The sequence below is a fragment of the Mugil cephalus genome, chromosome 17 (genome assembly GCF_022458985.1).
Source record: "Mugil cephalus isolate CIBA_MC_2020 chromosome 17, CIBA_Mcephalus_1.1, whole genome shotgun sequence".
NCBI classification, from domain to species: Eukaryota; Metazoa; Chordata; class Actinopteri; order Mugiliformes; family Mugilidae; genus Mugil; species Mugil cephalus.
The window spans coordinates 10,110,766-10,136,558 of NC_061786.1; the positions used below are offsets into that span (position 1 = coordinate 10,110,766).

Consider the following 25,793-nt stretch of genomic DNA (forward strand, 5'->3'; position numbering starts at 1 on the left):
TTCTGATATCAGGTCTCTAAAATCGATTCTCAAATCTAAATATTGATGCTTTTGATACTTCAGTCATTCGAGGTGAGGTAGGAACACAGTGGAAAATAACTAAACTATTGAGTTGTGGCAACACAACAACCCTCAGGTTAAACAGCTCAGGTTAAACCACAACACAGGATACAGGGCATTTATGATGAGGAGGACAGAAGAGGAGAGCACAGGGTCAGAATTAAGATGCAAGTTTTCATTTTATACTAGTTAAACAATCATTTATTTTATCGGTGTTATTATTCTACTTATTCCTTTCACATATTTTGTATGATTGTATCCTGTGTTTGGTTTTTCTCTTGTTGTATTAGCTCGGTTGTAGTAAACGAGGCAGATACCTAAATATACTTAAAATAAATAAATTATTGACTCTGATGTCTGATTTGAAATACTCTACTTTGTTTAGGTATAACAGACACATTAGGGTATATTTACTCAAAGTATTGGTATCAGATCGATATTGCCGATACCAGCCTGGAAAGGAAATTGGTGGCATCGAACATCACTAGTGTGTGTCTGTGTTTGCATCCCGATTAATTACTTAGACGAAAGATTATTATCAATATATCTGGTGTTTGTTGTCTGTTAACTAACTGAAGGCTTCCACACATACTGTGTTTCTGGTGGTTCTCTCACAGTGGTTCAGAGTAAAAAAAATATGAAATCAACACATCTGCACATAAACATTACACACAATCACGGACACTGAAGCTGATTTATTGCACACAAATTCAGTCTTTAAAATGAGCTGCTGTTTTTTTTTCCTACTAATACTCATGACATGGAGGAATAAATATAACATCACATGAAGGCAAGGTATTCTTTAAAAAACCCACTTTTAGCACTTTTAAAATACACAAGTAGACTAGAGTTTATCGAACAGCGAAGTACCCTTCCTGTTCCTGGAATTTTGTTTTTTGACACGACGCTAAACGATGATCCTACTGCATAAACGCCGCACTGCAGGTTTGATTGAATTCTACCATTGTGTTGTCTCTCTAACATCTAGTGACATGGTGCAGGCTTTCTAAGGAAGGGGTAATCCTCTTTAGATCATTTGCAAAGCAATTAGGCATGCCTACACTGCTATTAAACATAAAGATAACAGCCTCAGCGATAAGATGCTATTTGTACTATGTATCAAATGTGGATAGCTGCCTTGGAGCCCTGATATGAGCAAGATATATTTAAATCCCTGTAAATCAAAATTAAAAAAAGCACGATAGTAAAAAAAAAAAATTAGAGAGGCATATCTACTGCACTATCTATCACTAAATTGAATTAAATGTCCTCGGGACTTAAATCCTCAATTAATGGGTGCATAATTATCACATCATAAATACTACACATTTTATCACTTTAAACGTACGCCGTCATGGGTAATATCTGACATTCCACCGAACAAGGCAAATATCTAAATACTTTTAGCTGCCAAGGAAACATGAATGTAAAATATACCGCTAGGATAGTTGCCACAGTAAGAGTAGAAAGGAAACATGAGGACGCGCGAAGTTGGACTTCATCGCCAACTGGATCGCCTTTGAAACCCAAAGCGAGTTGAACTGCGGTGACTCGCAACATGCATTTGTCAGCAGGAACAAGAGGACCTGTTTTGCATGCGTTTCCATCATCAGTGCGCACTACAAAGCGAGAGCAAATGCCTGCGAACCAGAAAAAAAAAAAAAATTCCTCAAATTTCCTCACCGACCTGTGACCAGTGGGGCTCAAAGGGGGCTGCCCCGTATGCATACGGACGGGGTTCAAACAGAGTTTATGACTGCATTATCTCCCCTCTTCCTCATCACCTCTCCACTCCGCCGGTGGACACTACTAGAAGCCACCGCGCCGGAGCAGACAGACCGGGCATCACTCATTCACTCGCCTCCTAGGTGCCTTTGTCAGGTGATTGCTGGCGGAAAAAGGAAAACAGATCAATACATCTCCCATGGGCCTGACAGGTAATCTTTACCTGGGATGAAATATGAGTGGTACCAGCCCGCTGGATTCCTTAACTGTAACAGGACAATTGACTGGCTGCACGGATGCTGTTCCCCCCCATTTCCTAGCCATTGAAAATTCATTTTGGGGCATAAGGTCTGGAGGAGATGTCATTATGGGGGGCTGCTAATTACCGAGGTGGCAGGTGAGGTATTCCTCTCCGGCTTCTAATGGAACTCCATCCGAACTGATGCATCGTCCTCCGCTGTCAAGGCCCTGGCACCGCAACACAGACCGTCGGATAAGGAAACAGCGCAGAGCTCTTCTTAAAACACTGCGCAGTCAATACTTGTCAACCAGCTCAGGGGGTTGAAAAACCAATCAGTGTATTCATCAAAAGCTTTTTTTTTCTCTTTTCTAATTATGAGCCACAAACTGTGATATTCCTATTAATCAGATGTAGATTCTTGGAGCGGGTAGAGCCTACGGTGCGTCCGGTCAAGCCGCATTAGGAGGAGGAGGAGGAGGAGGAAGAGGAGGCGGAGCGGTAGTCGGGGGGGCGGGCGGCTCCCTCGCCTCAACACTTTGACTGATTTCTGTGGCAGGGTGTCTTGCGCAAGGCATCCATTTAGACTGGTGTGCACACACAGCATTTATAAATGTCATCCCCCTCCAACATGATCACATAAAGCCTCCTCAGACGGATTATTGCAGACGTATAACTCACGTTAATTGGCAAATCTCATTCTATTAAACGCGATTCTTCTCTTAAAGAAGGCTTTAAAGTGTCTGAAAAGAAATGCTGATGATCATGTGCAGTTCATTTCACTAAAAAGATCATTGTGATCATTAAGGAAAGTGCATACTTGTTACTTTTGGTGCCTGGAAGATTTCTGGATGCCTTCAATTTTCAGAAAACTTTTCTTTGTGAAATCAGACGCGGGCACATGTGTTGCTTCTGTTTTACAGACGACTACCGTCGTCACCTATACGGCTCAAGTCAAGCAGAATGTACATTACTGCATGGGTGCGTTTTTCCGAGAATACCGCTCGTTTACCAGCTCGACTTGAGCCGCCGCGTTTGATCTCGCTGCGTGCCGCCATTGATCTTTTAATGCATCTGATGCTGCAGGAGCCAGGGAAATGTATACCCCAAGGGTAGGTGAAAACACCACGTACGACTCCCCCCATCCCGTCTCCTACGGCTCCTCCAACTCCAACTCAGCTGGCCTCCACCCGCTCTCCCGAAAGCGGCTCGTCGGGCGCCGCTGGAAAAAAAAAACAGGCTGTTCAAACAGATTTTCAGCCGGCCTTGAACTTAAAATGCGTTTGGGGGAAATTTGAATATAGAAGGTAACCTGGAGAGAACAGAGGCGGCCCTCGGAGGACCGCGACGACTCTCCCTCTGTGTTGTGCTAATGAGCACCTTTGTACCGACTGTAGCTTTTCAAATCCATGCTAATAGGAAGCCTGTACTTTGTGTGGCTCTCTACCGGTGGTCGCCTCTCTGAACCCTGTAGCAGCATGTGGTAGCTAAACATTGTGATGCTCTCCTGTCTCAGACCTCGCTACGTGCTGCTGCAAAGCCATTGTTGGCGGCCCCAAACTAGAGCAGACTCCCACCCCCGCCCCCCGGCCACACGGCCTCACCTGACCACCCTCCCGGTGTTCCTGCTGACAAATGCGGCGCTACTAGAGTGGACGTAATTGTTGGATTGTGTGGTGGCAGGTGGCCCGGAGACTCCGTGCGGCAACAGGAGGAGCCGCCAAGTCTAGAGTCAAACGAGGAGCCTCTTGAAGCCGCCTTCTTCCTCGAGGACATGGCGGAGGGCTTAACAAGGCTTGATTGCATTAACATTTGTCATGCTTAATATACTACCTGGAAGGGCTGGATGTAGCAGTAACATGCTGATTTGAAGAGTAATGATGTGCTTTGTAGGTTTTTTTTCTTTGTCTTAAAGTTTGTGCAGCAAGAGGAGTTCGAGCCTTTTTCATTCTATGGCACAATAGCTCTTTTTTTTTTTTTCCTTTTCCTCCACGTTCTGCCAGACTTGGGTGTAATTGTCAAGTCCCATTCAGGTGTCCCTCTGGAGTAAAGACAAAATCTCAGGCTGAGCAGAAGTAGGGGACTGTGAAACGGGTGCACTTGGTCCCACGTCCTCTAGGGTGGAGGTGTTGCTGGCTCCTTGCGGCTCTCTCTGGTGATCCATGTGAAATGGGCTGCTAGCTGCAGAGGAAAAGAAAGACCGCATCACATTCTGGACATGTAACGCAACGGCGGGCGCAAACAAAAAGATGATGGCCCTCTCCTTCAAACGAAAATAAAATGCAGCGCGCGGCTCGTGGATCGCCTGCTAGCTCTAGGTACATTGAAATAAAACTTTAAAGCAGTCCTGTTCTAATAGGTTAAATATTAATGAGGTTTTCGTCATGTGAGCCAAATCCAATTTGGCCCCATATGACTTGTGGACACGGTTATTAAAAGGCCAATCTGTGCTGCTCTTATGGCTTCGCCCCCCCTCCTCTCTCCGGGTTATGCTGTATGTTTTCAACTCCATTCATCACACTTCACATCTCACTGACTACCACCTCCTTTAAAGATCCTCCTTTCTCTTGATCTCACTCACCTTTAAAGCTTTTTGTCTGTGCGAGCGAAGAGAAATATCTGAAAGAGAACCGGGGCCAATTTTCCCAGAAGACAGAGGAACTCTAAAACAATTGCGCTCCCTAACATGCTTTCCTGCTTTTCCTGCTTCACCCTGATAAATAAATCTCTCCTGATCCCCCCCACTCACCCACTCACCCACCCACCCTCCAAAAAAAAAAGTTGGTGGCGGTCACACGAGACATTTGCGAGGCAGTCCCACAGCAGAGGACAAGGGAACTAGAAGTGACATTGTGGCTCTGGGCTGTCTCAAAGGATTAGGCATTACAGCATTCACTGGCATGTGCTATTGCTGGTTCGCCTTATATCTGCTTGTGCCTCTTTCCAGATGACTTCTTCCCCAAACTGATCCGGCGGGCAAGATAATTGATTAATATTTCTTGAGGGAACGATGACTAACCGTTGCTGCAGTCCCGCCCAAACACTTGGGTTAAACATAGTCGAAGGACTTGATCAAAATTCAGTGGATTTCATATTTGACAGATACAAAGAAACAGCGGGGAACATTTAGTTTGCGTTAACATGCACGGGGGCGTACCAGATACCAACTCAGATCCTAAGTCAAGGTCATAATCACGCTGAAATAACTGATCTTTCTTGAGGGGATGATAACTAACTGTTGCTGGGGTTTACAGTAGTTTTTTTTTTTATTTATTTAGCTTACTGCTCTGTGCAGAGGAAGAGGCACTCAAATCTTAATATTTTAAAGAGGGAATACTCAATTACAGATTAGCCTTTAGTCATTAAAATTCCGAGTTTAATGAAGCAAATCTACATAAGTGTCAAAAGTAAAAGTAGAAAAAGGTCCCCCGGTACTGGCATATTATTACATGTGACATTATTAGATTGCAAATACTTGCATCAGAGCATAATGAGCAATTACTCCTGTAGCTGCAAGAGGAGGGGAAGCTAGTTTTAGCTTCTTTATATGAGCCTTTTAGTCCAGTCTAATCCAGTGTATGTGTACACACTGTACATTTCTCTAACATTTGCTTTTTCTTTTCGTCAAACATTGGCTAATTTAACACCTTTGTGCTCAAACATGTCTCTTTAAATGAAACCATATGAGAGGTTTAGCCGTTAGACACTGCTTCTCTGTTTGATGTCGCGCTGCGTTTCAACGATACGTTTCTACTCGTAAAATAATCATTCGGAAAAGGTTCAAAAGCCGGTCTGACAATCACAGGAAGCCACCCGGTGACTCAGCTCCAGGAGGAAGTGGGGCCGGTGTTTTGGAAATTCGGGTGTAAATAATATCTCGATAATAGATTACGGATATCTGAGCCGGCACTTCCTGTTCCCTGTGAACCGGCCGCTGTTAACAATCGTAACCTTAGATAAGGGAATGGAGATGCGGCTGAGAGATCAGGCCTACGACCAGAACCATTTGAAACCACTTGAACCGCTTTGTTTAAGGTATTTTACTGACCAACGCTACTGTTTACTAAGGCCAATACCACTCGCAAAATGAAACCAGAAAGTCTGCCTGTTCATATGCACATATATGTGCTGATATATTGAGATGATGCAGGTTCTAGGTAAATAACATACTATTCACATAGAGCAACCGATGTAAAAAGAATCCAAATCTGCCACATGATTGAAAAATGATTCGAAGCTTAAACAAAAGCCGCCTCCACCCAACTAGTTTTACATGAAGGTCAATAAAGACGTGGACAATGGAGAGGTTTTCTGTCAATGGGAGAATTACAGTACATACATTTATTGTGGGTGATAATGGGAAGTTGAATGGAACCATCGTACCATCTTAATAAGCTCTCATGTGATGCTCTCTAAAAACAATCATTACAGGCCTTCCTGGAGCACTCCCCTTCCCCCTGTTTATTAATCAGCTAATTACACATTGACAGTAATGGGCCTGCTGATTCCCACACTTAAATGAACAGGGCTGAATGGCTCTTTAATGATTAGCCTTTGTGTTTCTCTCTCTCTCTCTCTCCTTTTCGCCTGCTCGCTCTCCTCCTCTCTCATGTGCGCACACACACACGCACACGCCGTTTCTTTTCACGAGTGAAAGAATAGGACATTCAAATCAGACCCCCCGCTGCGAAGGGTTTGCACACACGCGAGTCAAGAAGCACCTGACACACTAAGCTGCTAAAAAACAAATCTGTCGGCGCAAAAAGGGAAAACCAAACACAGAACAATTAGGGCGCTTTGAAAGGGCTGCAGGTCAGAGCACGTCAACCCGCGCGGGTTTCAGTGTCGAGCCGAGCCCTCCCCCCCAGGCGGCGGCGGCGGCGGCGGTAGGAGCCCGCCGCGAAAGTTTCGGCGGCGCAGCGCGGGCAGGTGCAGGTGGAGACGGGAGGGGAGGTTTTTGAAGGACAAGAGCAGGGTGTGGAGTGGAGCCGGAGAGGGCGAAATAGTGCGGTGGGCTGCATTTCTGTCAGCAGAAGTGATGGCTGAGTGGTGGCGTTATTTGTCTTGTGCTGCCATACGGCCCTCGCACCAGCCTGGGCATTAATGAGAGGGGGCCGGACCGCCGGGCAGGAACACGGCAGGCCTCCGACGCAGGTGATCTGTCACGCAGCCGTCTGGCTCAGGCAAACGAGACACATGAAGACGGAGGGGAGAGGAGAGGCTGGCAGGGTTTCGTCCGCGGCGCTGGCCTCCACGCGGGCACCCGCGTGTACTGCCGGTCGCCAAGCGAAGATAACGCGACGAGGTTGAACCAGCTGCGACGCAACTCGTTTTCTCCAAACTCTTTCTGAGATCCAACATCGAGCACACCAGTTCTCTTCTAACGTGATAAAGATGAAGCGCGTTGCAGGAGACAGAAGGGGAGGAGTAAAAGTGAAATAATTAATTAGTCCGTGTGAGAGACCAGCCGTTGCTATTAAAATCCATTAACATCTTTACACTTCATCTCAGACTCACAAATATTTCCCCGAATTGTGGGGAATCGTAAGCAAAATGTGCATTTTGTTAATGTCTGATAACATGGAGACAGAAGCACGGCTCGTTTCGTTCCAAATCTAGTGAGGACCTGTTAGACCGAGCTGGATTTCTGGATTGATGCCGGTGACAAAAGTAGAAAATGGCCAATTTAAGGCTGAGAAATGGAGTGGTCATCTAATCCAGACAGATACCTGGCCCGATAAGTTGTTGTGTTTTTTCCTTTTTCACAGCCGGCCCCAACACTGCCGTATAGGTGCTAAAAGGGTAAAGGAAGAAGACAAAGCAACAGCTGGGTACCGCCTCAGTAATTCCCCATAGAGCCCCGGAGGATACCTTCCGCCGCAGACCATTTTCACTCCTGATTACAGAGTTTCAAATCAGCCACTAACACATACAACAATCCACTTCCTCTGGCTAACTCAAAGACTCAGCTGTCGTGTTCACTAAGAGCAACGCGAGGAGGCCGCGCTGCTCTTTCGGCTGAACGCGGTAAACAATCTTTCCATGCAAACAAGATGTTTACCGGGACTCCACTCAGTAAATCACTGAGTCTGATTTTGTCTCCGTGTGCGTTTTATGTCAGGAATGGCAGCAAACCAAAATTTTTACACAGAGAAGTGTCAGAGTGAATGTGCATCTCCTGGCGGCGTTGAGATTACTGAGGAGAGACATGGTGCAGCGGGCTGCCAAAGTAAAGATTTATACAGAGCAGTTGCAGCTGCAGAAACTGACATTGGACGACATGGGATGCATGATAAATCATGGTGGACAGGGGGCACTAGACTCAAGAAGCAGGAAAACACTCTGAGCGCGGCTGAGGGGGGGATGTGCCAATCAGGAACTCTCCCTCTATCCGTCATTTAAAAAGCAGACAGTACATAATAGTATATCCACTTGAAGTAAAACATTAAAATACATTTATTCAGGACTGCGCCATGAGCGTATCTGTGCTCTTTTTTTGCAGATTACAGGGAAAAATACAACATTTGTGAGAGATGAATAAATCTTTTTTTTTTTTTTTTTTTTTTTAATTTAACTCACACTTTTTAACAGATCTGGGTCTGTTGTTGTCAAACTGAGGGAGGCCCCTTGTTTTCGCGTGTTGAATATGAGGGGTCCTCGGGGGCCAGAGGTGAATCCTTTTTTACTTTTATGGGAAGCGGTTCAGCGATGGGGAGGTGAAGGACGGAGTCGCCGGCCGTTCCATCACTCAGTGCAATAAATGGATGCAATCTGTATCCAAGTAAAGCATTGGCTGTTTTTAAATTCCACCTCTTTTATCCAAATGAGTGATGGACCCCGGTACAGTGCACTGTGCGGCAATATTAATATACATCAGAGGCCTGCACCCCTCACTAAATCAGGGAACCACCAGCATTTGTTATTTAAATGACAAACAGCAGCTGCAGGAGCGGAGAGAGCGCGCGGAGAGTGGCGCGGTAGAAAAAGGTGGACAAACCAATTCAGATTTCAATCCGGCAAAGACACAAGGCCCCCGAGCCATCAGTCTAATGAAAAACGGCAGCTCCACTGGTCTAAACACACACATCAGCTCGGTGCCTCCTCCAATAGGGCGAACTCCACATCACACTTCTCTTTTTTGGGCAGAAAACTCCCAAAACAACACAGCCACCAGGCCTGACGCGTCCCTCCGTTAACCCTTAGCTCTGTTGACTCGATCAAATACTTGTGCCAGAGAAAAGTCAACTACCTCCGGGTTCTGTGCTTGAACAGACGATGATAATGATGATGCAAGTTTAATATTTGCCATGTTCCTCCCTCATGGTTTAGAACATAGGTTCAACGCGGGGTCTGCGATCCCTAGGAGGTCCGCGGAGGTACTGCAGGAGGGGTCGCGAAATCTTTGGTTGATTAGACATTTTTTATACATTTTATTTTTTTAATCTTTCCCCCCAAATTTAAATTTCTTTCAATACACATTAACAGAAATCCAACATATTTTAGTAATGGGATAAATGTGGGCAGGAGGAGTTATCTCTCAGTCAGCACTTCAGTCATTTGGTGATACAGGAGCTGTCTCAACAGCGTGTTTGTAGCAGGTGCACGGCCACCCGACTGTTTGAAATCACATGTTTGAAATAAAAAAAAAAACATGAATATTTGAAACTGTGTACTATTTGAATAGCTTAGCACTGAATGCAAAGTGACAATAATAATTTATACTTATATATAGCACTAGGCCGAGTTTAATATCGAACACATATAGTAGGTAGGGGGTCCCTACTTAATATCAGTTTGGCCTGAAAAACGTTGAAGACCTCTGGATGTTAGTATTCTAACATTTTCTTACACTTTTCACTAGCTACAAAGTGCAACCAAGGCTGATGGAAACCTTGTCAGCTTTGTGGAATTATTTTTAAATTTAATTTTAGATCTGATGATGGTGTTAAATTTAACTGTAATCACCAAACTGAAATTATATATTTGCCATTTTTCGCAGGTTTTGCAAGATATTTCCAGATGCAAACTTCCTGCTGGGGCTGGAGGAAAATTTTGGGGGCTGTCACCATAACCATCATCTGGAAGTTCTCCATGTCTAAAGCCCAAAGCTATGAAGTTTGCACACATCAGATCATGATCCTTGCAGCTCTTTCTATGAGATGTGCCAAACTCTAAACTGGAGTCAACCTGTGGATACCTGATGTTGTGATGGCTACAGCTTCCGCTTCCCTCCTCTTCCTGTCGTCTCCTCTGCACAAAAGTCCTGGAGTGACGTTAGTCTGCCTGGGGGAGACACAGAGACACAAGAGACTCACAGTATGACAACACGTCGTCCGCCCTTAACACAAAAACACACACACGCGCGCGGCGCAAACTTGAAGAAATTTTCTAATTTCTCAAAAGTCGATAAATGCAAGCACTGCATATTTGCAAACGCTGCATCTTACACTTAGCCTCCGTACATTTTCGCCATTAATTTTTCTTCATTAATGCACATTTTCACCGGAGAGCACATCCAGCGCGGAGAGACGCCGCCTGAGTCATTGCAGAGTTCACATAAACAAATTACACCTGCTCTGTGCGTCCTGTGTGTCATATGTCAAGAGCCCTGAAATAGGAAAAAGCCCCCCCCTCCCTCCCGCACATGAGTTTAATAGCCCTGACTTCTGAGATGTAAAGTTAAGGTCAAGGTCTGTCCCATCACTGGGGGAGGCTGATGTGATCAGCATAGAGTGTATGTTTGCGTGTGGAAGGGGACGGAGAGAAGAGAGACGGGGGCGGGAGCACGCGAGTGAGCTCCTCCAAGGCTAAAATATCCAAACCAAGCTGTGGCGTTATGCTGCTTCTTTCAGCTAGACTGCATCCCTGAGAACCGTCAAGAAAAGGTACGAAAACGCCAATAAAAAAAAGCCCTCATGACAGGCTGCTTAACAACAGAGGAGCGTGCCGCAGAAAGCTCCTTGTTAACCCGAGCTAGTCATCTCAGACTGCAGGCTACATAAAGCTCACAACCCTAACAGACACATGCTACAAGAAGGCCCCGTCAGGCCAGCCTTTTAACTGGCAGCATGTTCCGTGACCTCAACACCCATAAATCACATGACGGGTTGTGCAGGCGCCGGGCGTTGAGAGCTGCGCGCGGCACACTTTGAGCGAAGTCTCTATGTTGTATAATCAATAGATATAAAAATAAATGGCCTGACCGTTATTCTCTCGCCGCTACCCCCCTCTAATAAAATCCCAGTAATGCATATTTCATTTACTTTTATACTTATTGATTACCTGTACTCCAGTTAGTAAATCACGCGCCTATCGATCCCTCAATCGTACCTCTGTCGGACAGCACATAACCAGCCATTTGCGCCCCTGATAAAGAGCTCAGGCATTGAACTCCCCACAGTAAATCTTTGCAAACTAACTTTTTAATTCCAAAATCGATCCGCGTTTAAACGTCGCATTATTTCACGAGGCACGCCCGCGGTATTAAAAGTAATACCCTGATGCATTTGGTCTTAATGCGCGGAGGTCCGTCCCTCCACCTCTCCCCTCATTACGCCGAGGCCGGGACGCGCAGGGGGCTCCCCCCCCATCCCCCTCCCGCCGCAGCCCGGAGGGAGGCGGCGGGCCCTCCCCCTGCTACGCGGCGCTCGGGGGGGGGCTGAGCCGCTCCGGGGCCGTCAGGAGCCCACTGAGGCACTCAGCACAATCCTAATCAAACATGAGAACGCCATCAGCTGGCTCATTAACCAAGGCAAAACACGACCATTCATCAGCAGAAACCAGGAGGAATAAGAATGTTAAAAGTGAAAGAACTGGTGGAAAACGTGTAACACTATTATTATTTAACATCTGTCACTTCATCAGTTTTAACAGCCTGACAGATGTTTGGTGAAGCTGTGACGAGAAATTGACTTAGAGGCAATGAGCGCTGAAAAAAAAACAAAAAAACAACAACAAGTAATGGAGATGGCCGACAACAACTAAATTCCATCAAAGACACAAGGACACTGAGGGAAAAGTGGCCAGGATGGATTTTTCAGGTCATAAGAGACACTTTTAAATGCAACGCAGAGGGTGCAGGGGAAAAAACAGCAGTGACACGGGGTCAATTGTAATTTTGGCGCCCGCGTCCAAAACCAAATATATCAATTAAAAATAATAAATCAAAAGAGGAGTGAGGAGCGCGCAGTTACAAAACGCCCATCTATTTTCATTAGGTTACACGGCGCTTCAGGTGTGAGCAGGATCTCAAGATTAATAGAGGTATTCAAATGAATCAGAAAGGATTAGAGTCTCCAGGGAGCGTGATCAATAGCTCCAAATCAATAATCAATAGGCCGCTCACACCAATATACTAACTGCTGACACCGTGATCTCACAATTAAAATGAAAACTGGGGAAGGGAGTGGCGTAAGACTATGATTTATCTCGCGGCGCAAGTGTCATTTAGAAATAAATAAGTCAATAGATAAAAGCTGCTGCGGGCGCCCGGCTCAGGTGGGAGGCGGTTATGCATTTTAACGTGGCCGCCGGCTGCCCCCCCCCATCCCACCCGCGCCGCCCGCCCGCCCGAGCATTACGGCCAAATCCCACAAAGCATTGCGCCTACCCTATACGAGGATGAACGGCAACTTTACGCCACTTAATTTCAAACACACGCGTGTCGGCCTGCATCAAACCAGAGATGAAAGTTTATATTAATATCATCTCAGCGATACAAGATTAATGCTCACTCCCACGGAGACAAACACTTTTTTTTTTCTTCTCAAGGGTGTCTGGAAACGATGAAAAGTCACATGTACGGGGGCTCGGCGCTAGAAATCGATCAAGCCAGAGCAGCTCTTGAACAGAAATTCAGAGTTTGCCGAGAGCAAGTATCGCGGCATTTCTGAAACGATATTTCAAACTGTTTGCATGCGTGTAGAAAAAGTGTTTTGGAGTTAGAGGGAGCGAATGGGTGCCGTGCGTGCGGAGCTGGGTCGCGAGGACAAAGCAGCCCTCTCACTGGAGAGTGGATTTGAGCGGCTTGGGGAGATAGATTCAGCTCGCGCCGTCCGACGGGACACATCAGAAGCCCCACTCGTCAATCCCCCCTCTCTGCCTCATTCATTTGGGAGTATGATTTATACTTTTTGAAGTGAAGGGTCTTGAATCTCACTATAAAGGAATTAAGAGGTCTCCCCTGAGTCCGCCATTCAAATGAGAGCATGGCAGGGATATGAGGGCTTTTTAATAGAGAGAAATTAGTATTCACAATGCCTTAAACTGGAATCTGAAGGAACCTTTCAGGTGGAGAAGAAAGGGCCAGTTTAGAAAAGAAAGCCCTAAGAAGTCGGGGGCTTTTCATAGCAGTCGTGTTTTTGCCCCTCATCAAGGAGCGCTGGAGCGCTCTGTGAAATCACCCGAGAGAGAGACGGGGGGTGGAAAAGGGAGCTCGCGTGAAACAAAATTAAGAATGCACCATAAATAGGCCCGAGTGGAAACAACACAACGAGGAGTCCCACAGTCTCGGGGCCACGGGAGCTGCTCGGCTTCTCGGCAGTCGCCCCGTGCAGATCCAACGGTTCCTGGGATGACTGGGAGGGATGCAATGCTTTGACAAACATCTAATGGATGAATTGTTTTTTTTTTTTAATATATATTTTCGTGCAGCCCCAGAAATGCCAGAATATGAATCTGCATTACAACTATCTGTACATTTCTCTATTTGGGAACAATGTCCTTGAAAACTAGCGGATTGAAGTGTTTCTGCATCCAAGTCTTATTTCTGCAGCTTGAAATTCAGTTGGGCTTAAACTTTAGGCCTAGACTGGCATTAACAGTAATTTATTTTTACATTTATTTATTTTATAAAAACTGCTTGTTAACAAGATTTTGAACTGATTGAGAAGACTCTGCAGGCGTCTAATCTGTTAAGGGTCTGCTTTTCACACATCACAAGCCAATAAAATGAACAGCCTATAGAAGTTAGGACCATATATGTATGCACACAGTTGTTAACCTAAACATACTGTAGTTACAGTTATGTGATGTGTCTCAGATTTAATTTACCTGCAGTCTGTGTGTAAATAGTTGTAATACTCTAATTTGGAGGGGAATACACATATTATTATTATTATTATTATTATTATTATTATTATCATGTTATATACATATTTAAAACATAAACTACTGACTACTGTGGAGCAATAACATTGTTTTATGGTCATTTATGTACATTTTAAGTACATTCATGTTCTTTATCAGATCAGAAAACGTTGCCACCACTAGCTACCACTCCAACAGTCACAGAGTGCAAAACGACAACTCTTAATTAAGTGAAAAAAATACTTACTGTTTAAGTCCTTCGTACATAACTGATCCTGACCTTTATTTTTTCTAAATGTTTTATTCTGAAAGTTTAATTCATGTTCTACAGTTTTCTATTTTTAAATTTTTTGCTTTTATTTTTACACTTATTTAAGTGCTTTGTTTTGCACCAATGAGCAAAGAGACCAGAGTCAAACTCCTTGTCCGTGCACACACACACTTTGCCAATAAAGCTGATTTAGATTTTTTGGCTGATGTACGTACAGCAACAAAGTAAAGAGAATATACACAAACTGGTCAAAGAACACATTTAACATATTTGTGCATCTTTGTACATCAAGTGCCAGTTAAAGATTAAATCTCCTTCTAGTGTATTTGCAATATGAATATTGCAGCTTTGAAATGTGTCCTAGACACACTCATTTATACATCACAAGAAGGAAACAGCTCAATGTAATTGAGGAGGAGGAGGTTTGAAACAACCCACAAAATACATGTACCCACGCGAACACAAACAGAATCTCAAGAGGAATCACCTTAACGAAGATTACTCTAGTTAGGCCCGGCCTACGCACCGCGGCTCATTCATTCTCACTCAGTGAGCTGTCCATAGACCTGTCCATCAATATATTGAGCTCTGATTTACAAAGACTGCACCGCATCCCCCCCTCCCTCCTCCCGATAAGCCCTTGAGAGGCAGCTAACATGTGGCATCAACTACCTGTTTCTGAAGACTGAGGAGGAACATCTGAGACGGGGGCTCTCTGACACCATGTCAATAGGACACACTGGTAATGGGCACAAAGGGTTCAACTGGAAATTGAAAGTATCAATAACATTTAGCAGTTTTACCATGTGAATGTGAACAAACTGGGACTGAAAAGATAAGAAATGCTACTGCAGCTCACCTGGCTTCGGTCTCGTTTTCCCACAGAAGGCAGCCAAAAGCTACAAAAGGACACGATAAAGTAGATTTAATGGGAGAGTTTTAAATGATCGCGTTTTTAGAAGAGATTTAACTAGTACATCTTACTCTCTCTGGTAAGGGTCTTGGGAGAAGTGTCTCAGTCTCTCTACAAACACTGGCACGCCGTCGCCCTGTTCAACATAAATCAAAGGCACGCAGTGAGAAACACAAACTCTATAACTGTTTCCAGCAGCTGTAAGATTACTGAAGAGGGAAATTAAAGTTTTGTTTAACCTTGCTGGGAAGCCGCCTCCTTTGCTTTCTGATGCAGCAGGCGGCAGAGCCGGGCACTCGTTTAAGACGTGAATGATAACCTGAAGACGGCAGAGAAACACTTGGTCGGGTATGTATGACGGAAGCAAATACAACGTAGCGAAACACATTTAATAATGAAAATAATAATGCACTGGTTTTATATAGCACTTTCCTAAAGACCCAAAGATGCTTTACATTAAATACATCAGGGGTCTTCGATGTTTTTCAGGTCAAGGATCCCAAAACTGACGGAGAGATTAAGTAGGAACCCCCTACCTATTATATGTGTTCTATATTAAACTCAGCCTAGTGCTAAATATGTATATACACATTATATTCATAATTTTGCATTAAAATATTAAGATAAACATACCTGACATAAACATAAAGACCACGTTTTCTGCCTCCCTTTATCCTTTTACTAACACATGTCAGATTCAAAATTTAAATTTGTCGGGGAAAATTAAAAAAATATATAAAAATGTACAATCAACCAAAGATTTTGCGACCCCCCCCTGCAGTACCCCCATGTACCCCCTGGGGGTCGTGGAGCCCCTGTTGAAGACCTAAGGAATATAATATTGGCCCGTTCACACAGTCACACCCTGGAGGTGGTAAACTACCTCAGAAGTTCATAGTTCATAATGCTAATTCTGTAATTTTTTTGATTACACTTTTTATTTTATTTTAATCTCATTTTCTTTTATCTTTTTTGAGTGTACTTTTATATGCAACGAAGCTACAGTGATTTCCCTCGTGGATCATTAAAGTCTGAGTCCAAGTCTAGTCGCAGCTGCCCTGAGGCAGACTGACGGAAACATGGCTGCCAATCCGTGCCACACCAGTGGAGTTCACGCTGGGAGCAAGGTGGGTTAAGTGTAAAGATTTGCCCAAGGACACAACGGACAAACTAGGGGTAGGGCGGAATCAAACTGCCAACTCTATCTCCTGAGCTGAGATCATTATAAAATGGGGGGCAAGGGCATTTAGTGTTTATAAAACAAGCAAAAGAACGTCTAAGTCCACTTCGGTGCACAACGGAAGCCAAGACAGAGATTACCGTACAGAGGCTTCAATTTATTTGTACCAGTCGAACACAAAATTGGCAGCCACTCTGTGAATATTACTGAATCTAAAAAGGCAAAATCATTCCCCCCCAACCTCTCTCAGACGGCCGTGCGGGCTGCAGGAAGGTGGGATGTTTATCCTCGAGCGAAAGTTGGCTGTCGGCCTCCCAGCTGGGCAGCAGGCCGGCGACGCCCGTCCCGACTCCGCAGTCGCCCTCGAAGAACCAGTCACTCTGCTCGTCATCGCCTGCACACAGTGACAGGGAAGACATGGCGTGGGTTAGCATGAGATGGCTTTGAACTTTTAAACTAATAATTTAGAGGCTACAAAAACACATGTATACATCGCTGCTCAGTGCATTATAGGAAGGTTCTTTTAGTCCTTAAAGCAGCTGTTAGTAGCTTCGCCTGGAGTCAATAACTGCAGAGATTTCCTTCAACTGCAGAGCACCAGACAGCGTCCGCCTCGTCCCCAGACAGTGCGCTCCTCTCAGACCTGTCACTCACCAAAGCGCACACAGGAACCATGCCTCTCACAGCCAAGGTGTAGTGACAACTGTTAAATCAGAGGCCGCCTGGCCCCACCACAGCTAATGAGATTAGCAAAGGCTTCAGCGCTCATTAACACGACATGACAACGTCTTATTAGAGTCGCCTGGGTGCCCAGCAACCAGCCCATTGTATCCAAACATCCCTCTCCAGCCCCGGCATTCCCTCAGAGTCGAGCAGGGTACCGTCCACATCAGACGACGGAACCTGATCATTCATTTACTTGCGGGTTTTTAATGGTGCACGGAATACAATACCTTGTCTTCCTTCATCGTTGGTGAACAGGCCGGGGTCACTGCTGCATGTGCTGCTGGTCTCCCTGCGAAGAATAAAGAGAAAACATCACATGTGAATGACGCCCGCTGACCTGCTTCTCTTACATCGAGTGACATTTGAGGATGCGGAGCTCCATTTTGATTTGTCAATCTCAGGCCTGATGGGCTCTTTGGGTCGGACGACGCTACGGCGTCTGAAGAGCGAACAATGTGAATCAAAGATTTACACGGCCCGGTAATGTCAATATTTAACATGTAACATTCAATAATAAGAATAATGGAGAAGAACCCGGAGCTAGAGGTCGACATAAATGGAAATGACACAAAAAGACAAGAGCGCGCTGCGTTCTCCCGCGCTGCGATGGCAAACACAAAGGCATCAGGAGAGACTCTGATCGAAGCCACTGAGTGACATGAACAATCTAATTGAATATCCTCCGCTGTCAGCTCCAATCTAATCTGGCCTGCGTTGTGGAGGATGACAGGAGAGCGAAACACATTCCCCTGCCCGCCCGCCTCCCTCTGGGTGTGCCCCACACACAGAGCGGACCCACAGACGTGCCGCTTCCACACAACAACTGGCCGACATCTGCTGTGTGGGCTGCCGCCGCTCGCTGCCCAGACCGCTCGGCCCTCACCGCATCACACCCCCGGGCAACCCCTGATACGCTCCCTCCACGCCCCTCCATCCAAATCACCGTGGGTTTTCGGCCTTTCTCACACCTCAGCCGCCTTGGACTGCTCCCTGGCTCAAGGTCAAGGGAGGTACGGGGGTCTGCGTGAGGACGGGGGGAAGCATAACACACCTTCACATAGGAGTCAATTTCTTATGGCGTTTTTTTCCTGTTTATCACCGCTGACCTTGCTCGTAGGAGAAAGCTGGAGGGTCAGATATGCGCTGATACGGTGCTTTGCCATATTGCCGAGGCCCCGTCAGTGACGGCGGGATCAGGGAAACGTCCATCCAGCACCGCCTGTCTCCCTGGCCAGATGGTCCCGCACATCCGCTCCCCCGACATCCACGAGGAGCAGATGTGAGAGGGAGCAGGCCTCTCCGGGGGAACGACGTCTGGCCTGGCGGAGCAGCCCCGAACCACCGCCACCGCATACCACCACTACACCTATCTCTCCTAAACGGCGCCCCACCTCTGGATGCATCAGCTGGCATCTGGAGCACACGAGACTCCATCACCGGTAGAGGAAACAAGCCACAAGCTCTACGGTGAACAATACCAGCCATCAGGGGTTTTATTTTATGCTTCACTCCACAATGTTAGGAACCAATCGTAATGAGTTCAACTTTCATGTACAGAAAAAAAAATACTTCTAAGTGCAGGGACTTGGTGTAAAGTTTAAAAGAGAATTGCATGTATAAACAATTAATTAGAGATGGCCATTAAGTATTTATCTGTATTAAAAGGTGTAATGTGATGTCGCTCGGAGGAGCTCAGGGCCGATGTGAGACCGTTTCCATTAAGTGCTGCTTAATTAATGCAATGAATAATTGAGATCGCCATTTTTCTTGGGACCAAAAGGAACAACCTCTTCTTTCTTCAGCGGTGACCTTTGCCAAGAAAAGCTGACAAAACCCTTTTTTGGGCTGTTGACTCACTGAACGCAGCGGGCGAATCTTTGTGCTAAACATCCGCTAACTTGGTCAAAAGAATGGAAGAATGGAATAAATACTATATGTTCAGGTGAAACAATAGCAACGGCAAAAAGGCCCGATGTATCCCAGTGTTTGAGGATAAACTTGACTTCACACACGACCACATTGTCTCTACACAAGGCAAAGAGGAGAAGCAAAACACAGTATCCAGATGAGCACTAATCATTAGGATATAATCCTCAGCTCCTGGGAGAGGCAGACCAGTTTGCACAGAGATTACAGGCGAGCCGCCATTTATTGAGCCCGGGCTCATTCTGCACAGGAATAAAGAAGAGGCAGAGTCGGAGGGGGGCAAAGTGCTGATAACAATGGATCTGTGGGCTCTTCAAACAAGCCGCGCCAACCCAAATCCATGCCCTCTTCCATGGGTGTCTGATTATAAGGTTATCCCACCCTCCCTGAGCTGCAGTAATTGGATTAGTCTCAGAGATTTATGAAAATTAACTTCGGCAAACGCTGCACCGCTCCGCGAAAAAACTCCACATGGAGTTTTCAAAATATAAATTGCGGCATGATAAAGCTGGGTGTCAGAAAAGGAAAGGAGTCACAATGGCGGCTTTCTTTTTTTTTTGTTTTTTTTTGGTTGAAATCAACATCACCCGGAAGCAGCTGGAGACGGGGGGCCGAGCCCGGGATGGCGACTACCCACAGGTGAGGCCTGCTTGCTGGGCCAGCCTGGGTGCCAGGTGGCCTCGCTGCCAGCAGGCTGGGGCCAGGTCTAATCAAGGATGTGGAGCCCAACTGGAGCCACCAACATCTGCTCCCCTTCCACTTGGGTGGCTGAAGGCGAAGCTCAGCGCTCACATGAGGGGACTGACCTTGAGGAGAGGCACATTTTAACAGACCCAACACTGTATGAAAAACCAAAAAAAAAAACAAAAAAAAAACGGAATGAGGTATTTTAACAATGGCATCTGTGTCTGACAACAAATGGGCCGTACACTCTCAGAGTATGAACACTGCTGTCGCGCCACCATCAGCCCCTCATCACTGCCACCATTTGTTCATATCCTTCGCCTCCGCCAGGGTTTAACCATTCGACTGTTCAGCCCTCGGTGCAGTGTGGCAGTCTACTGAGCAGCAATCAAAGGTGTTGGCGTTGTGTAAGTGAGAAATGATTGACAGCGTGCCACGGTGCTCCCATTTATTTCTTCTCCGGAGCTGTTTTCTGTCAGAACGGCTATTGATTTTTCCATAAAGTAAGAAAACAAGTACCGTTTAGGGGCTAGGGAGGTCAGCACAAATTAAACCAGAAGATGTAAAGCCTTCCCTCCGTCCCATTACGGCTCGCCTCAAATGTCTTCTTCTCACATGTTTTATATGCGCAACAGATAATTAGATCAGCGAAGAAAATGCAGTGTGAAAACGCTCGGGAGGGACATCAGACGTCTGTATGTAGCTGTAAAAAAAAAAAAAAGGTACTAGATGTTTCTGTGCAAACGATCAGCACTTCCAGTCATATCTGTCTATTTATTCACTTATTTAATTACTAGTTATTACGAATTGTATTTATCACTTATTTTATTTATTATATAACTCAATATAGTGTAGGTTTTTGTTATAAAGGCATTTGAGGAAATAGTGTAGTTTTTTAGGTCATACAAATTTGCTGCTTTACTAAAGGTCTTAATGGTACAGTACACTTTGACAGTGATGTGTACCAGCGCTTAATGAGTCAGGGGGAGTCAGGGGTTGTATCCGCTACTGAATATGAACGTTATAATTTTGTCAACTAGTGCTCTCAAAGATTATATATAAAACGCCCACATGGGCTGTACTCTAGTTTCTAGTATTTCTGAAGCTCAGTACGTCTGGTACAGGCCACCGCCATTCTGCCGGTCAGTGCTCCTCGTAACTCCAGGAAAATTAGCAGAGAGGTGAAGCGTCCGCAGAGCCACGGTGCCCGCACAGTTGTCATAAATGATGAAATCATAGCCTGGTGTAGCGACACCACATCCTTTCCAGAATAACTGGAGTCTGGTAGCATGGATCTGGATTCTATTATGGGGCATGTTTCAAATGATACGGAGAAATCAGACGACCAATCAGAGCCATTTTGTTGTAATTTTGTTGTTTGGTTGATTAGACATTTTCTATACATTTTTTTCCCCCCACAATTTTAATTTCTTTCACTACATATTAATCCAACATATTTCAGTAAAGGGACAAGGGATAGCTTAATACCGAATGTAAAACGATAATAATAATGTATATTTATAAATAGCACTAGGCCGAGTTTAATATAGAACACATATAGTAGGTAGGGGGTTCCTACTTTATCTCTCCATCAGTTTGGGGGTTGTGTGCCTTAAACACATTGAAGACCAATGCTATATTCTATATATGGTAACTTCTGACCCCTTTAAAAAAAAGAATTGGCAAAAAAGGCTTCAAAACGATAGTCCACCAAATGTTACTAAGTCCACCTCTTTTATACAGCCTATGAGTGGAAGATGTCTAAATTATCAGGTAAGTTCCCTGAAGTGAAAGTACATTTATAGTAAAAATGTATTTAGTATTAAAAGTTAATATACTCACTTGGCAACGTTCGTTAGGAAGTGATTTTGGACAGAGCTTTAGGGACAGGTGTTCACTGTCAGATGTATTATTCTATTTCCAAATGACACTGCGATGTTTGCTTCGCTGTAATAATATAATGTCTCTCTCAGCTGTGGCAGTTACAGCCACATTTAGTTTTGCTAAACAAAATGCACACACGACGGTGCACTCTGGGGCCCTGGGACGGGCGCAGCTTTAATTACCCAGCCCAAGACAGGAATTCATTTCAAAACAAATCAATACCGCACCAAGTCACTTATTTATTTGTGACAATATTTCTCGAAAGGAAATAATGAGCTGGCAGATGCCCGGAGGCTTAACTATCAAAGATCCCTCCCTGATGATCATTTCAGCTATAGGAGATGAGGATGAAGAGACTCTATCATTCATTTTTAATGTCAACTCAATACTTTAAAGTAGAATGGCATGGTTGTGATCCTTTTTTTTTTTTTCTCGGTTTAGTTGAGGACATACTGAATATTGACAACTGGCTCGATGAGGACAGGCAGTATAGATCATCTTAAATGTCGCCTTGTTTAATTGCTTCTGTCTGATAGTAGTTATGCCCATGACTTTTATGTTATGGGTTTAACTGCCGTGGTAACTTTCAATTTAAAGGGTAAAAAGGGCTTTTGGAGAACTCAGCTCCTTTTTTAGCCCCTTTAAACAACGGCAGGTTTAACATTTGGCTTGTTGCACAACTACAAATTAAATGTAGGCTTTTGAAACCTGAAAATGCTTATTTTTCCAAAAATAATGTCCCTCAAATGTATGCTAAACAGGAGCCTTACTCTCAAACTCTGTAAAGAATGAAGGATTGAGTTTAACTTTACCCTTCGGACATGTTTTCGTCTGCAGTGTCTCTGTGTTCCTTCGCCATCTTTCTCTTCCAGCACTCTTTTCCCATCATTCTGGCTCCTTCAGCCTGCCTGTCTGCTCTCATCCAACCACCGGGCCGCTTCTTCGATCCCGACAGATGCTGCATCTTAGACGACCTGTGCTTCTGCCTCCCGTCCATGCCGGAAACCTTTAACTTCTGCTGCAGCCTCAGAGTTATGTCTGAGCTCACGCGCTTGACCTTCCGCCGCCTCCTGAGAGGCCGCCCCGGATTGTTCTCCGTGAAGGAGTCGGACTCCGGCCACGAGGGCTGCCGCATCCTGACGGGGCCCCTCATGAGCGAGGGCCACCGGTTGCTGGTCGGAGTCATGTCATCGGAGTCGCTGCAGTTGGCCACGGAGGCGGTGACGGCGGAGGAGGAGTTCTCCCTGAACTCTTTGGCCTCGTCCAAGCTGGATTCCGAGGCCTCGATCCAGCACCGCCTGTGCTCCACCGGGTACAGGGAGGACTCGCGGAGGCGCCTGCGGCCTCTTCGGCGGCGGATCTGCCTGCGCTGCTGCAGCGGACTCAGGACCATTTCCTCCCACAGCTCCCCGAGCTTGCTCTGTTCTGAAGACTGCTCCAGTGCAGATACCAGGTCCTGCACCAGCTCATCCATCATGGTGCTGGAAACCACCAAGGGGAAACATTAGTAGCGTGTCTACAACAATATGGATAACTGCACATCATAATAAATGACAACGATTGTGTGAAGGGTGAATTTGTCCAGCTGTTGTAACACAACAACAGCTTGGAACAGCAGTGCCTCAGGACACACGAGACGATCGTAAGATTTGGGATTCACAAAAACTCATTATTTGAAAGAAACCCCTGAGATGTTTTTTTCTTTAGAAATGCAAAATCAACATTTCTCCCCCATGATTTAAGGATCACAGCAACTAACTGGTAGTGGACAGCAAGAATGTAACCGATCAGGCAACACATTAGGACCAAAACACTTGTGATTCATCGGACAATGGACGTGGGCCTTCTGACGGTTGTCCTGTGGTGTCTGGCAACAGAATGTTTTTAGTGGGGGGAAGGGGCTCCGTGGATCAGGTTTGTTCCAATGCAGCCCACAGATACTTGATCAGTTTGGGATTTGGGGAATTTGGAGGCGTTTTTGTGTGTGTGTGTGCGCGCCAGGCTGCATCCTGCTGGGGATGACTGCTGCCATCAAAGAGTGTCATTGCTCTGGGGTGGTGGGGGTGCCTGGTTTGGTCTAGGTGGATTGTACATGTCTAAATAACAGCCACACAAATGCCAGGTGCAGAAGTTTCCCAGCAGAACATCGTATTGTCATAATCAATAGTCATAATGTTATGGCTGATTGCTTTGCACTGGATTAAGTGCAACGCACGTACATTACGTAGATACCTCTCAGCCGGTCTATCAAAAGACGTTGTGGTCAACCTCACCACCGCACACATCAGAACCAGCTTCAAACCACCACCACCACCACCACCTAGCTTATTTTCCTTTATGTGTAGCAGCGTCAAATAGCGGAGGGCTCGTCAACGCTGTGACCTCTTATTTGATTGCCACGGTGCAGAATTCACCGCTTCCAAGTCATCAGCAGCTACAACTACGATTCACGACATCTCTGTAACCGGTTGCACAAAGCGTCTGGAAGCTGCAGCAGCATCAGAGCAGCAAAACAACGGCAGCGGCAGGACTCAAGTGTCCGCGAGCTCCGTGCAGCCTGCGTTACATAACAACAGATCACACGTGAGAGCAGCACAAGGACACGCGCGCGCGCGCGCGCGCATATATATGTACTGCTAACCGTCAGCGAAGCGAGTTTTTGACACGGGAACCGTCTCTTAGATGTGTGAACAGTGGCTACGGCGATGCGAAGCGAGAACGGGCGGAGAGCCCGCTGTGTTTGAACACTCACCAGTCGCTGCTTGTCTTGTTTTGTTTTCAGCAGCACAGCTGGGACGCAAGACGCACTTCCGCCCTGCGCTCCAGCCAATCAGGTGACTCCTCCTCGGTGACTCTCCTCCAAAACAAGCTACCAGCTCCCAGCAGCTCCACGCTCATGCAGATAAGGAGCCCACACTCGAGGCAGATAGATAACACTTTATCACCGATGGACTATTACATCACTCACAAGTGGAACATGCAGCAATAAAACATGTAATCACTTGCGTTATTGTCATTTTAAGGATATGACGGAACAGCTTCATCCAGTATGAAAGTTGTCAGTCATTCAGGTCAAAGGAGTTGGACAAATATGTGCTTGGGTGTTCGTTTTCATTGTGCTGTTAAAGTATAAAAGTAGAAAAAGCTTCTCTGAGCACATAAACCCTCCATTTAAGGTGTGGCCCTGAAACTAGAACTTGTGTCTCCACCGACTGTGGAGGCTTGAATCCCACATGAGATCTGACTGTTGGTAAAAAGTAGGAGAAATGCTGAATGCATTAGTAAAATAATGAAGAAAGAGATGATATTTTCATGTAAATAAATGCCTGTTTGTTAGTCGGCAGTAACACAATGCTGATGGCCCACTGAAGAATTGCAATTATTAAAATATTTATGTATTTGCATTATTCCAACCTTGGTATATGTTGCAACAATCCCAGATTAACATGCTGTATTAACCCTTCCCACTTCCCACCAGTCCCTTATAACTAAGAAGCTACTTGGATGAGTGGTGAAACGTCTCAAAACTCTACAACATGACCCCTAGGGGGAGTCGCAAAATCTTTGGTTGATTAGACATTTTATATATTTTTTTTTAATTTCCCCAACAAATTTTTCTTTCTTTCTTTTCTTTAAGTACATATTAACATGAATCCAACATATTTTAGTAAAGGGATAAGGGATAGCTTAATACTGAATGCAAAATTATATTAATACTGTATGTTTATAACTAGCACTAGGCTAAGTTTAATATAGGACACATATAGTAGGTAGGGGTCGCTACTTAATCTCTCTATAAATTTGGGGGTTATTGACCTGAAAACCGCTGAAGACTCCTACTCTACAAGTCCACTTGTCCAATTACATTTTGGATATACCATGACCTGGATGACTATGAACCTTCACAGACATGAAGGTTCACAAGTTGCTGCTAATGCAATTTCTACAGACAGACATTTGCAAACGCAAAATGATGACAACAGTCATTGTTGTCAGTGCAGGGGGGTGATGGAACAAGAAGAAACAGCCACAGTGAGATGATAGATGAAGAGCTGATTGTCTCCCAACTCTTCAGCACATGCTGTATTGTTCACAGACT

At 45.3% G+C, this 25,793-nt stretch overlaps 1 protein-coding gene across 3 annotated transcripts; it reads right to left on the reverse strand.

Moving 5' to 3' along the window:
- Positions 1-740: 740 nt before the first annotated feature.
- LOC125023621 (G patch domain-containing protein 2-like) lies at positions 741-24,594 on the reverse strand. Of its 3 annotated transcripts, none has more exons than XM_047611005.1 (10): positions 24,447-24,593; positions 22,507-23,175; positions 17,428-17,489; positions 16,716-16,868; positions 15,534-15,613; positions 15,366-15,430; positions 15,241-15,280; positions 15,054-15,145; positions 10,221-10,306; positions 741-4,204 (listed from the first exon to the last, which is right to left on the reverse strand). In XM_047611005.1, the coding sequence occupies exons 2-10, from the start codon at positions 23,169-23,171 to the stop codon at positions 4,053-4,055; spliced, it is 1,395 nt and encodes a 464-aa protein (XP_047466961.1). In that variant the 5' UTR covers positions 23,172-23,175; positions 24,447-24,593; the 3' UTR covers positions 741-4,052. The 3 variants fall into 3 exon arrangements, 2 of the variants coding, with proteins under 2 accessions (XP_047466961.1, XP_047466960.1); XM_047611004.1 differs by lacking the exon at positions 741-4,204 and adding an exon at positions 6,342-7,403 and having other exon boundaries at positions 24,447-24,594; XR_007114655.1 differs by lacking the exon at positions 15,054-15,145 and having other exon boundaries at positions 4,131-4,204; positions 24,447-24,594.
- Positions 24,595-25,793: the final 1,199 nt, after the last annotated feature.

Excerpts from the sequence above, each read along its gene's own strand:
- LOC125023621 (XM_047611004.1), bottom strand. The coding sequence starts at position 23,171 with ATGATGGATGAGCTGGTGCAGGACCTGGTATCTGCACTGGAGCAGTCT. Across the intron at positions 16,869-17,427 it reads CAACGATGAAGGAAGACAAG|GCGATGACGAGCAGAGTGAC; the intron begins GTATTGTATTCC and ends CACTGTGTGCAG. Across the intron at positions 15,431-15,533 it reads GGAGGCGGCTTCCCAGCAAG|GGCGACGGCGTGCCAGTGTT; the intron begins GTTAAACAAAAC and ends TATGTTGAACAG.